The sequence below is a fragment of the Bufo gargarizans genome, chromosome 2 (assembly GCF_014858855.1).
Source record: "Bufo gargarizans isolate SCDJY-AF-19 chromosome 2, ASM1485885v1, whole genome shotgun sequence".
Taxonomy (NCBI): Eukaryota; Metazoa; Chordata; class Amphibia; order Anura; family Bufonidae; genus Bufo; species Bufo gargarizans.
This window is the reverse complement of record NC_058081.1, coordinates 515,956,949-515,971,660: the sequence shown is the minus strand read 5'-3', so window position 1 is coordinate 515,971,660 and position 14,712 is coordinate 515,956,949. Positions and strand designations below refer to the sequence as shown.

The following is a 14,712-nucleotide window of genomic DNA, read 5'->3' as shown; positions in this document are numbered from 1 at the left end:
AGCTGAAATGCATTTAACAGTGTTAGACCATAAGTGACAGATGTTACAAATCAGTTCCTCTTTGTCAGACTCATAGTTCTGTTGAACTTTCCAATTTGGTTTTACTAAACATTTTTGTTTTATGTGGCTTATAGGATCTAACTCCTGATCTGAAGAAAGTTCAGGTTCTTGCTGTGTATTATGCATTATGCAGTATTATGTTATTATTTTGCGGACTCTATCTACAAGATAGCATATCCACGACCCCACATAGGATTTTGCATATCCCTTTTATGTCAATGTAGAGTTGTAATAAATTGCACCATTGTTATTCAACATTCACCTGCCTAGTCTCCTACGTGAACCCAATGTTTGAGTGCCGGTCTATTTCAATATACATCAATTGAAAAACAAACTGAAATCTTTTAGGTGGAGGGAAGAAAACAAAAAAACTAAAATAATGTGGTTGCATAAGTGTGCACACCCTTATAACTGGGGATGTAGCAGTGTTCAGAATTCAAGCAATCACATTTAAAATCATGCTAAATAGGAGTCAGCATACACCTGCCATCATTTAAGGTGCCTCTGATTAACCCCAAATAAAGTTCAGCTGCTCTAGTTGGTCTTTCCTGAAATTTTCTTAGTCGCATACCACAGCAAAAGCCATGGTCCACAGAGAGCTTCCAAAGCATCAGAGGGATCTCATTGTTAAAAGGTATCAGTCAGGAGAAGGGTGCAAAAGAATTTCCAAGGCATTAGATATACCATGGAACACAGTGAAGACAGTCATCATCAAGTGGAGAAAATATGGCACAACAGTGAGATTACCAAGAACTGGACGTGCCTCCAAAATTGATGAAAAGACAAGAAGAAAACTGGTCTGGGAGGCGACCAAGAGGCCTACAGCAACATTAAAGGAGCTGCAGGAATATCTGGCAAGTACTGGCTGTGTGGTACATGTGACAACAATCTCCCGTATTCTTCATATGTCTGGGCTATGGGGTAGAGTGGCAAGATGAAAGCCTTTTCTTACGAAGAAAAACATCCAAGCCAGGCTACATTTTGCAAAAACACATCTGAAGACTCCCAAAAAGCATGTGGGAAAAGGTGTTATGGTCTGATGAAACCAAGGTTGAACTTTTTGGCCATAATTCCAAAAGATATGTTTGGTACAAAAACAACACTGCACATCACCAAAAGAACACCATACCGACAGTGAAGCATGGTGGTGGCAGCATCATGCCAAGGGGCTGTTTTTCTTCAGATGGAACTGGGGCCTTAGTTAAGCTAGAGGGAATTATGAACAGTTCCAAATACCAGTCAATATTGGCACAAAACCTTCAGGCTTCTGCTAGAAAGCTGAACATGAAGAGGAACTTCATCTTTCAGCATGACAACGACCCAAAGCATACATCCAAATCAACAAAGGAATGGCTTCACCAGAAGAAGATTAAAGTTTTGGAATGGCCCAGCCAGAGCCCAGACCTGAATCCGATTGAAAATCTGTGGGGTGATCTGAAGAGGGCTGTGCACAGGAGATGCCCTCGCAATCTGACAGATTTGGAGTGTTTTTGCAAAGTCAAAATGTGTCATGCTGATTGACTCATACCCAAAAAGACTGAGTGCTGTAATAAAATCAAAAGGTGCTTCAACAAAGTATTAGTTTAACCACTTCAGCCCCGCTAGCTAAAACCCCCTTCATGACCAGGCCACTTTTTACACTTCTGCACTATACTACTTTCACCGTTTATCGCTCGGTCATGCAACTTACCACCCAAATGAATTTTACCTCCTTTTCTTCTCACTAATAGAGCTTTCATTTGGTGGTATTTCATTGCTGCTGACATTTTTACTTTTTTTGTTATTAATCGAAATTTAACGATTTTTTTGCAAAAAAATGTCATTTTTCACTTTCAGCTGTAAAATTTTGCAAAAAAAACGACATCCATATATAAATTTTTCGCTAAATTTATTGTTCTACATGTCTTTGATAAAAAAAAAATGTTTGGGCAAAAAAAAAAAAATGGTTTGGGTAAAAGTTATAGCGTTTACAAACTATGGTACAAAAATGTGAATTTCCGCTTTTTGAAACAGCTCTGACTTTCTGAGCACCTGTCATGTTTCCTGAGGTTCTACAATGCCCAGACAGTAGAAAAACCCCACAAATGACCCCATTTCGGAAAGTAGACACCCTAAGGTATTCGCTGATGGGCATAGTGAGTTCATAGAACTTTTTATTTTCTGTCACAAGTGGGAAAAGTTATCTTTTGCCAAGATATTTCTCTCACCCAGCATGGTTATATGTGAAATGACACCCCAAAACACATTGCCCAACTTCTCCTGAGTACGACGATACCACATGTGTGACACTTTTTTGCAGCCAAGGTGGGCAAAGGGGCACATATTCCAAAGTGCACCTTTCGGATTTTGCAGGCCATTTTTTACAGATTTTGATTGCAAGGTACTTCTCACACATATGGGCCCCTAAATTGCCAGGGAAGTATAACTACGCCACAAGTGACCCCATTTTGGAAAGAAGACACCCCAAGGTATTCCGTGAGGGGCACGGCGAGTTCCTAGAATTTTTAATTTTTTGTCACAAGTTAGCGGAAAATGATGATTATTTTTTTTTCCTTACAAAGTCTCATATTCCACTAACTTGCGACAAAAAATAAAAAATTCTAGGAACTCGCCATGCCCCTCACGGAATACCTTGGGGTGTCTTCTTTCCAAAATGGGGTCACTTGTGGCGTAGTTATACTGCCCTGGCAATTTAGGGGCCCAAATGTGTGAGAAGTACCTTGCAATCAAAATGTGTAAAAAATGGCCTGCGAAATCCGAAAGGTGCACTTTGGAATATGTGCCCCTTTGCCCACCTTAGCTGCAAAAAAGTTTCACACATCTGGTATCGCCGTACTCAGAAGAAGTTGGGGAATGTGTTTTGGGGTGTCATTTTACATATACCCATGCTGGGTGAGAGAAATATCTTGGCAAAAGACAACTTTTCCAAAAATTTTTATACAAAGTTGGCATTTGACCAAGATATTTTTCTCACCCAGCATGGGTATATGTAAAATGACACCCCAAAACACATTCCCCAACTTCTCCTGAGTACGGCCATACCAGATGTGTGAAACTTTTTTGCAGCCAAGGTGGGCAAAGGGGCACATATTCCAAAGTGCACCTTTGGGATTTCACAGGCCATTTTTTACACATTTTGATTGCAAAGTTCTTCTCACACATTTGGGCCCCTAAATTGCCAGGGCAGTATAACTACGCCACAAGTGACCCCATTTTGGAAAGAAGACACCCCAAGGTATTCCGTGAGGGGCATGGCAAATTTTTTATTTTTTGTCGCAAGTTAGTGGAATATGAGACTTTGTAAGGAAAAAAAAATAATCATCATTTTCCGCTAACTTGTGACAAAAAATTAAAAATTCTAGGAACTCGCCGTGCCCCTCACGGAATACCTTGGGGTGTCTTCTTTCCAAAATGGGGTCACTTGTGGCGTAGTTATACTGCCCTGGCAATTTAGGGGCCCATATGTGTGAGAAGTACCTTGCAATCAAAATCTGTAAAAAATGGCCTGCAAAATCCGAAAGGTGCACTTTGGAATATGTGCCCCTTTGCCCACCTTGGCTGCAAAAAAGTGTCACACATGTGGTATCGCCGTACTCAGGAGAAGTTGGGCAATGTGTTTTGGGGTGTCATTTCACATATAACCATGCTGGGTGAGAGAAATATCTTGGCAAAAGATAACTTTTCCCATTTTTTTATACAAAGTTGGCATTTGACCAAGATATTTTTCTCACCCAGCATGGGTATATGTAAAATGACACCCCAAAACACATTCCCCAACTTCTCCTGAGTACGGCGATACCAGATGTGTGACACTTTTTTGCAGCCTAGATGCGCAAAGGTGCCCAAATTCCTTTTAGGAGGGCATTTTTAGACATTTGGATCCCAGACTTCTTCTCACACTTTCGGGCCCCTAAAAAGCCAGGGCAGTATAAATACCCCACATGTGACCCCACTTTGGAAAGAAGACACCCCAAGGTATTCAATGAGGGGCATGGCGAGTTCATAGCAAATTTTTTTTTTTTGCATAAGTTAGCGGAAATTGATTTTTTTTTGTTTTTTTCTCACAAAGTCTCACTTTCCGCTAACTTAGGACAAAAATTTCAATCTTTCATGGACTCAATATGCCCCTCACGGAATACCTTGGGGTGTCTTCTTTCCGAAATGGGGTCACATGTGGGGTATTTATACTGCCCTGGCTTTTTAGGGGCCCTAAAGCGTGAGAAGAAGTCTGGAATATAAATGTCTAAAAATGTTTACGCATTTGGATTCCGTGAGGGGTATGGTGAGTTCATGTGAGATTTTATTTTTTGACACAAGTTAGTGGAATATGAGACTTTGTAAGAAAAAACAAACAAAAAAAATATATATTTTTCCGCTAACTTGGGCCAAAAAAATGTCTGAATGGAGCCTTACAGGGGGGGGTGATCAATGACAGGGGGGTGATCACCCATATAGACTCCCTGATCACCCCCCTGTCATTGATGACCCCCCTGGTAAGGCTCCATTCAGACGTCCGTATGATTTTTACGGATCCATGGATCGGATCCGCAAAACACATGCGGACGTCTGAATGGAGCCTTACAGGGGGGTGATCAATGACAGGGGGTGATCACCCCCCTGTCATTGATCACCCCCCCTGTAAGGCTTCATTCAGACGTCCGTATGATTTTTACGGATCCATGGATACATGGATCGGATCCGCAAAACACATGCGGACGTCTGAATGGAGCCTTACAGGGGGGTGATCAATGACAGGGGGGTGATCAATGACAGGGGGTGATCAGGGAGTGTATATGGGTGATCACCCGCCTGTCATTGATCACCCCCCTGTAAGGCTCCATTCAGACGTCCGCATGTGTTTTGCGGATCCGATCCATGTATCCATGGATCTGTAAAAATCATACGGACGTCTGAATGGAGCCTTACAGGGGGGTGATCAATGACAGGGGGTGATCAGGGAGTGTATATGGGTGATCACCCCCCTGTAAGGCTCCATTCAGACGTCCGTATGATTTTTACGGATCCATGGATCGGATCCGCAAAACACATGCGGACGTCTGAATGGAGCCTTACAGGGGGGTGATCAATGACAGGGGGGTGATCAATGACAGGGGGTGATCAGGGAGTGTATATGGGTGATCACCCGCCTGTCATTGATCACCCCCTTGTAAGGCTCCATTCAGACTTCCGCATGTGTTTTGCGGATCCGATCCATGTATCCGTGGATCCGTAAAAATCATACGGACGTCTGAACTGAGCCTGACAGGGGGGTGATCAATGACAGGGGGGTGATCAGGGAGTTTATATGGGGTGATCATGGGTGATCAGGGGTTAATAAGGGGTTAATAAGTGACGGGGGGGGGTTGTAGTGTAGTGTGGTGTTTGGTGCGACTTTACTGACCTACCTGTGTCCTCTGGTGGTCGATCCTAACAAAAGGGACCACCAGAGGACCAGGTAGCAGGTATATTAGACGCTGTTATCAAAACAGCGTCTAATATACCTGTTAGGGGTTAAAAAAATCAGATCTCCAGCCTGCCAGCGAGTGATCGCCGCTGGCAGGCTGGAGATCCACTCGCTTACCTTCCGTTCCTGTGTGCGCGTGTAACAGTCAGCAGAGGAAGAGACCGTAGAGCAGGACTCAAGTACAGTGCAGCAGACAAGGAGGCTGAAGTAGAAACCGGCTTTATTAAAGGAGAACTCTAACTGCCGGAGAAGCAGATTTACAATATGAACAGCTTGAGAATTCACAACAAAGATAATGGAAATTTGCATAAAGAACACAAATGAATCACAAACACAAGTACCGACAATAGCAGGCTACTCTCTTCTAGGTAGTCCTATCTGTCCCCGCTACCCGGGGTGCACCTCTACGGTGCACTAAACTAAATCCTATTCCACTATGTCCTAGCTCAGGTTGGCATTAGTGCACTCACAGTTCGGTGTCCGCACATGCAGGCAGGTACAGTCTGGGTCCCGATCTGGTTGCTTGCTTGCTTGCTTCAGCGTGGCTCAGCTCTGGCCTCTCTTTGTAGTCTCTGTAACTCTGGTTAGAGATAATCAGCAGCTCTGGACGTGTAATCAGGCAGTGCCTGGAATTCACTCACAGTTCCTCTGGTAAGTGCCTCACACTACAGCAGTCTCTCTTCTGCACCAGGACACATCAGGTCAGTCAGAGAGCAAACACACTCTAATGTCTCAGATACTGTGTCACAGCAGGTTGGCAGGGAGAAATCACTCTAATCTTCCCTGTGGATCTCCCTCTCAGTGCACAGCGTCCTTCTTCCTGTGTACTCAGACACCTGCACCCCAGGCTCTCTGCTCAGCCCGGGAAAAACACTTAACTCCTTGTCCTCTGGAAACAACTCCTCACACTGTCCTACTCAGCCACAGTGGCCTCTGGTGGCTGGAGGGAAACATGACAGTCTGCTATATATATATATGTGTTGGAAATGTTGCTGGATGATCAGGGCTGCCTCTTACATGCCTCCCCACTTAAAGGTGGCCGTCCTCGGCCTTGCTATATAGTCCATAGAAATAATGGTTAATGTAACTTTTTATACAGCAGTACAACATTGTCCACAATACATACAGGTGGACCAAATGAACTCATCAGCAGCGTACCTGTTTGGTGGAACCCCTGCAGTAAGCCTACTGGATCTCCGGAGGTCCTGGCTATCTGTTACGACCTGACTCTCTCCACTAGGAACTGCCAGTCTGGATTCATCCACCACAATAGGAGGTTCGGGTGTGTCCGAGGGCCCCTCTCCATTATGGGCTGGCAATGGTTCTGTGACAGTGCCTTCATCACCTGTAACCTGGGAGGCTCCTTCAGTGTTGGGAGCAGTCCACCAGTCTTCACCATAATCTCCATCAGAGATAACAAGTTCTGAGTATGGGGCAGGAGGAGGTGTCCTCTGAACAGGTGCGGGATCTTTGGACCGGCATGGCCGTAACATATTCCTATGTAGAGTCCGTGAAGCAAATTCCTCATTCTCAACCTGCACTTCGTAGACCGGACCATTAGGGTACACTCTCTTGATCACTTTATACGGCTGTACTTCCCAACGCTCACTCAACTTGCCTCTGGGACGTTTCTCTCGTACCAGTACCCGATCCCCAGGCTGCAATGGAACCTCCTGAACTGGAGGACGGTCTGTATGAGCTCTCTCCTGTAACCGCTGACCTGCCAACCGGCGAATGGTCTGGAGGCGCCGACGGTGTTCTTTCACCCATGAGGTGGTTGATCGCTCTATTAGGTCTTCTGGCTGTTCTAGGTTTAATTCCACGATCTCTCGACCAGCCCTACCGAACAGTAACATGTATGGGGTGTAACCGGTGGTGGTGTGGACACGATTATTGTAAGCCCAGACTAATTCTGGCAGGTAGTCAGGCCAGTGTGCCCTCTTGTCTTCCTCTAGCGTCCTCAGCATTTGCAGCAATGTGCGGTTAAAGCGCTCACAGGCTCCGTTTCCTTGGGGATGATAAGGAGTTGTCCTGGATTTTTCAATGCCGTACAGTCGATGTAGCTCTTCCATCACTTTTCCTTGAAAGCACGCCCCTTGATCTGAATGGATCCGCTTTGGACACCCATAGACCCGAATGAAGTCTTGACAAATGGCTCGTGCCGCGGACTCGGCCGTCTGGTCCCGAGTTGGGGTGACTACTGCAAACTTGGAGAAGTGGTCGATCATGACCAGGCAATACTGTGGACCTCTTGACGATTGTCCCACAAGAAGATAGTCTATCATCAACACTTCCAGCGGTTCTGTGGTCTGGATGGACTGTAGGGGTGCTCTCTGTTCTGTACTCTTCGTGAGTTCACACACTCGACACTGTCGGCAAACTTCTTCAACTGTGGCCTCCAGTCGCGGACAATACACATAACGCTGCAGCCACTGGTATGTCTTGACTGGCCCGAAGTGAGCTCCAAACTCATGAGCCTCTTTGGCTATCTCCCGTGCCATTCTTCTGGGTATCACTACCTGCCACCTCGCCTCTAGGTCGGCAGGCTGTTGCCACTTGCGGAACAAAACAGCTCCATGCACTTCCAGTCTGTCCCATTGATGTAGAACGGACTTCATCTCGGCATCCAGATCAGTCCTTTCTTCTTTGTTGGGTTTCCTGCACTGGGTTACCCAGCTTTTCATTTGCTGCAGTCCAATGTCTTCATCTTGCAATCTGCCCCATTCTTCATTAGTTCTCCCCAATGCTTTGGGTAGCTTACGGGCCTCCCCACCTGTCTGGGCCGCGACTGTTGGGGGAGCGAACTTGCGGAAGTCAGGAGTTTCATCTTCTTCCTTTTGTTCATCCATATCCCCTACTGGAGTTTCAAAAGTAACCCTCGAGAGACCATCAGCATTAGTGTTCTCTGTAGCGGAGCGGTAGCGAATTGAGAAGTCATACTTTGCGAGGCGAGCCGCCCAGCGTTGCTCCAGGGCTCCCAACTTGGCAGTACCCAGATGGGCCAGGGGATTGTTATCCGTCCGTACGAAGATCTTAGCTCCTGTCAGATATCCTGCAAATTTCTCCGTCATAGCCCACACCAGGGCAAGGAGTTCCAGCCGGAAGGAACTGTAGTTATGGGGGTTTCGCTCCGTATCTCGCAAGGATCTACTGGCATAAGCGATCACTCTCTCATGTCCATCTTGTACCTGCGACAGGACTGCCCCAAGTCCATAGAGGCTGCCATCAGTAGCTAAGATGAATGGTTTATCAAAATCGGCATAAGCCAAGATGGGGGCCGATGTCAGGGCTTCTTTCAGGGCCTGGAAGGCCTCTTCCTGTTTCTGTCCCCAGGGGATACTTTGGCCCTTGGGTTGCCCAGCCGTTCCTCTCAACAACTCATTCAGAGGGCCCGCTATTTTTGCGTAGTCTTTGATGAACCGCCGGTAGTACCCAGTCAGTCCCAGGAAGGCCTTCAACTCACGCAGTGTTCTCGGCACTAGCCATTGTCGTATTGCAGCCACTTTGTCTTGGGACGGTAGCACTCCGTCTTGGGACACCCTATGGCCCAGGTACTCGATCTCCCTCTTGAAGAGATGACACTTCTTTGGCTTTACCTTCAGGCCATGGGATCGCAGTCGCTCGAGTACCTGCCCTAGCCGATTCAAGTGTTCTTGAAAAGTAGCAGAGTATACGATGATATCGTCTAGGTATATCAGAGTGGCTTCAAAATTCAGGTCTCCCAGGCATCTCTCCATCAGCCGCTGGAAGGTTCCAGGGGCATTAGTCAGTCCGAATGGCATCCTGTTGAATTCAAATAACCCCATGGGGAGTATGAATGCTGTCTTTGCCTTGTCCTGCTCAGCCACTGGTACTTGCCAGTACCCACTTGCTAGATCCAGGGTGGAGAAGTATTTGGCTCGTCCTAGAGCCGTCAGAGACTCCTCGATGCGTGGCAGAGGATATGAGTCTCGCACAGTGCAAGCATTCAACCGCCGGTAATCCACACAAAATCGAATAGTGCCGTCCTTCTTCTTGACAAGCACCACTGGGGCTGCCCAAGGGCTCTGGCTTCCCCGCACCACTCCGGAATCTATCATCTGTTTCAATAGCGTCTTCACTTCCTGGTACAACTTGGGCGGAATCTGTCGATATCTCTCCCGAATTGGTGGAGTGTCCCCCGTCGGTATATCATGTGTGATAGCATTCGTGCAGCCAAAGTCATCGGCGTGGCGGGCAAACGCAGCCTGATTCTCCCACAGCATGGTTTCAACTGCTCGCTGTTGGTCTAAACTGAGAGCCTTAACATCTATCTCCATTTGATCCAAGATGGTTCCCCCATTCCATTCTGGGGTCGGCGCCTCTTCTGCACTGGCAGTAACTGCCAGGGTCCAACCAGCATCCCCTACCGGAGCTAGAGTCACTTCTCTCTGACTCAGGATTTCTCCCTGATGTAGGTACACACGAGCCAGTTCCACCCCTGGCGTCAAGGGAACTTCTAGATATCCCACATTCACAGCTCTTATGGGTACTCGTCCATATTGGACCACTCCCAGTGTCCGGGCCACCAGGACGTCCTGACCCAGCTCTCCTAGGCCTGTTGGTTCAATGAACACCTCCATGCCTTCAAGATTACGGAAAGTTCCCACGGGTAACGTCAGCACGGTCTCCCGACCAGGGGGAAGGGTGAAGGTAGCCTTTCCTGGCGCTCGGATCGTTCCCACCGCCTGGTGTGCTGGTACACTTTTCTGTGTTCCACAAAAACGGATTAGCCGTTGAAATGCTTTCTGGGTAGGTTTGTGCGGGGTGGCTTGTTTCCAGTAACCCGGCCCCCGTTTGGTGAACATGATCTGATCCAATTCTCGCAGGATATTCATGCCCATTATCACCGGCACATCTTCTTTGAACGTTTCGGGGACCAACAAGATACCTTTCCGCCCCACTTCCTGTCCACATAGCCGTACATTCATCCACACGACCCCTGTGACAGGAATCTGTTGTTGGTTAGCCGCTGTAACCCGGACCAGTGTCTCTCGTTCTGGCTTGGCCAGCGCTTGAAAGTAACGGTAGAAGAATGACTCGGGCATAGTTGTCACCTGAGACCCAGTATCCACTAAACAGTCGACAGGAACACCTTCGAACTCAGCTCGTATAGTGGGGCACCCTGCGACCAGGTGTTCGGAGCTTTGCTGGGTAACTTGGCTCTCCACCTCCCCTGCAGTACGCCCCACTACTGCAGGGGTCGGTAGTTTAACGGCGGCTCTTGGCGTCCAGCTGGATTATTCCGACACTCTCTGGCGAAATGTCCTAGATCTCCACACCGCCAACACTGTGCCCCTTGACGGCCCACTTTTTGCCTGCGAGAGGATGGTGCCCTCAGAGCTTGGCTGGATGACCCCACTGAAGGGTAATGAGGGGCTTGATGGTATGGTAAACTAGCATAAGGGCATTCGGGTGTAGGAACCCACGGAGTCGCCTGATAGGTTTGTTGTCGGGCTGGATAGGCAGCCTCAGTAGTATGGCGCGACTCTATCCGTTTCTCCAGGTGTGTCAACTTTTCGTGCATGGCACTCAGGGAGCTCTGCAAGTCTTGTACCACTCTGACCAGGGCTTCCTCATTTCTCGTAACCCCGGGGGGTGTAACGGTCTGGGTCCGTATTACTCCAGAAGCATAGCCGTCTTCTTTGTTTCGCGTCACGGCCTCTGCCAAAATTTGTCGAAAGGTTAGGGTAGGGTCTACTCTGACTCGTTCCCGCAGAGCCTGTTTCAGGGGATTGCTGTAGAGCCCCAGAATAAATTGTTCCCGCAGTATCCGGTCTATGGGTCCCATGCCAGTAACCCCATCTACCTCTTTTTTTTGTACCTCGGCCAACACTTCCTGTAGGGCTGTAGCGTACTGAGAGACACCTTCGTCTTCCCGTTGAATCCGGTAAAAAAACTTCGCCCGGAGGTGCCCTGCACTGGCTGTTTCCCCATATATTTCTTCCAGGAATCTCACCATCTCTTGCAATGTATTGCGCGTGGCTTCTGGTTGTAGGAGAACATTTCTTCGGGCCTCACCCTCGAGAGCGGCCAAAGCAATTTCTACTTGTAGTTCTGGGCTGACATTGTAAATCCTAACAGCACTCTGTAACCTTGTCACCCAGTCTCACAGTGTCATGTTCTGGCCATCAAATTTGGGTAGCAAGTTGAACAACGTGCCAATAGGAAGGGCCCTTGCAAGGGTTCCACCATTGCCTGAGGTACTCACATTAACATCATGCACATTGCCTTCAGCCGCCTCCATCTCTGTGACTGTACCCTGCTCGCAGCGCCACTTGTAATGGTCAGCAGAGGAAGAGACCGTAGAGCAGGACTCAAGTACAGTGCAGCAGACAAGGAGGCTGAAGTAGAAACCGGCTTTATTAAAGGAGAACTCTAACTGCCGGAGAAGCAGATTTACAATATGAACAGCTTGAGAATTCACAACAAAGATAATGGAAATTTGCATAAAGAACACAAATGAATCACAAACACAAGTACCGACAATAGCAGGCTACTCTCTTCTAGGTAGTCCTATCTGTCCCCGCTACCCGGGGTGCACCTCTACGGTGCACTAAACTAAATCCTATTCCACTATGTCCTAGCTCAGGTTGGCATCAGTGCACTCACAGTTCGGTGTCCGCACATGCAGGCAGGTACAGTCTGGGTCCCGATCTGGTTGCTTGCTTGCTTGCTTCAGCGTGGCTCAGCTCTGGCCTCTCTTTGTAGTCTCTGTAACTCTGGTTAGAGATAATCAGCAGCTCTGGACGTGTAATCAGGCAGTGCCTGGAATTCACTCACAGTTCCTCTGGTAAGTGCCTCACACTACAGCAGTCTCTCTTCTGCACCAGGACACATCAGGTCAGTCAGAGAGCAAACACACTCTAATGTCTCAGATACTGTGTCACAGCAGGTTGGCAGGGAGAAATCACTCTAATCTTCCCTGTGGATCTCCCTCTCAGTGCACAGCGTCCTTCTTCCTGTGTACTCAGACACGTGCACCCGAGGCTCTCTGCTCAGCCCGGGAAAAACACTTAACTCCTTGTCCTCTGGAAACAACTCCTCACACTGTCCTACTCAGCCACAGTGGCCTCTGGTGGCTGGAGGGAAACATGACAGTCTGCTATATATATATATGTGTTGGAAATGTTGCTGGATGATCAGGGCTGCCTCTTACACGCGCGTTCACAGGAAATCCCGGCCCTCGCGAGATGACGCGTATATGCGTCGTAGTGCGCAGGGCTGCCGCCTCCGGACCGCACATCTGCGTTAGGCGGTCCGGAGGCGGTTAAGGGTGTGCACACTTCTGCAACCTATTTTATTTTTATATTTTTTTCTTCCCTCTACCTAAAAGATTTCAGTTTGTTTTTCAATTGACTTGTACAGTTTATAGGTCACATTAAAGGTGGAAAAAGTTCTGAAATTATTTATCTTTGTCTAATATTTTTGCATCACAGAAACCTGACATTTTAACAGGGGTGTGTAGACTTTTTATATCCACTGTACTTTTTGTTCAGAAATAGTCTTCTGTGGTGAGCATGCATACAGGCCATGGAGGTTGGGTGTGTTACCTATTAATTTCTTTGAAACAATTGTACTTGCTGATTCCAGGTCTTCTGTAGCTCTCCACAGGTGGTCCTTGGGTCTTGGACAACTCTTCTGATAATTCTTTTCATTCCTCTGTCTCAAATCTTACAGGGGGCAACTGGTCTTGGCCGGTTTATGGTGAAACTATGTTTTTTTCCACTTTCGGATTATGGCCCCCAACAGTGCTCACTGGAACCTTCAGTAGTTTAGAAATTCTTCTGTAACGAATGCCATCAGTATGTTTAGCAACAATAAGGTTGCAAAGGTCTTAAGTGCTCATTGGTTTTACCCATCATATGTTTCTTGTGTGACACCTTGGTAATGAGACACCTTTTTATAGACCATCAGTTGAACCTCACTAAGTGGCGGGATTGATTTTTAATTACTGATAGATTTCAGCTGGTGTCATGACTTTTTGCGCCTCTCTTTCTTCACGTGTTCAGTACTTTTTTTCCTGTGTTATTGTTACACATAACTTCATTTATGGACATTTATGGTTTGATTTCTTTGCCTATGTGGATTAGGCTACTTTCGCACTCGCGGATCATGGATCTGCACAAACGCTTCCGTTCGGATAATACAACCGCATGCATCCGTTCATAACTGATCCGTTTCTATTATCTTTAACATAGCCAAAACTAATCCGTCTTGAACACCATTGAAAGTCAATGGGAGACGGATCCATTTTCTATTGTGCCAGATTGTGTTAGTGGATCCGTCCCCATTGACTTATATTGTGTGTCAGGACGGATCCGTTTGCCTCCGCATCGTCAGGTGGACACCAAAACGCTGCAAGCAGTGTTTTGGTGTCCGCCTCCAGAGTGGAATGGAGACTGAACGGAGACCAAACTCAGGCATTCTGAGCGGATCCTTATCCATTCAGAATGCATTAGGGCAAAACTGATCCGTTTTGGACCGCTGATGAGAGCCCTGAACGGATCTCACAAACGGAAACCAAAATGCTAGTGTGAAAGTAGCCTAAGATGGGTTGTTACCAACACCTGGTGAGAATTTCATGTCAATAGCAGGAAAGGACTCCAGCATAACGTAAACCGGACAAATCCGTTATGCCGGCCATAGACTTCTATTATGACGGAATGAATAACGGAATGCCTCTAAAGGCATTCCGTCATGGAATTGCGTTATGGTCCGTGGTAACGGAATTCATAACGCAATTCAGTAAATACAACACAAACCAAAAACGAATTTCAAAATATGAAATTCACTCATCCCTAATAGGGAGTGTAGCTCTAGAGTACAATTTAAGATGTAACTCAGGCTCATTAATGTAATATGACTCTACCAGCAGAATAGTGAGTGCAGCTCTGGAGTATAGTACAGGCTGTAACTCAGAAAATAACATTAATGTATGTGTTCAGTGATTCTGCTATATGTTGACATTGTCGTGTACGTGACCTGGTGTCAGAGTTGTGATTGCTCCTGTTTTGCAGATGGTTTTCTTAGGATACATGATCTTCAGTATAATCCTTGGGCTCCTGGCAGACAGATACGGTCGTCTAAAGGTTGGTGATGGTAAAGCTTTATGCTGAGGACAATTTGTCTCAGTGGAGTAATAGTATTTGTGTGTGGGGTAGACAGCT

General features: G+C 47.0%; 1 protein-coding gene across 1 annotated transcript in view; it reads left to right on the top strand.

Annotated features, from left to right (window-relative positions):
* The window catches only part of SVOPL (SVOP like), a 55,753-nt gene that overhangs the window by 13,312 nt on the left and 27,729 nt on the right, over positions 1–14,712 (top strand). The window contains exon 4 of the mRNA XM_044281319.1: positions 14,563–14,634. Within this exon, the coding sequence (XP_044137254.1) occupies positions 14,563–14,634 (72 nt within the window). The remainder of the gene's footprint in view (positions 1–14,562; positions 14,635–14,712) is intronic.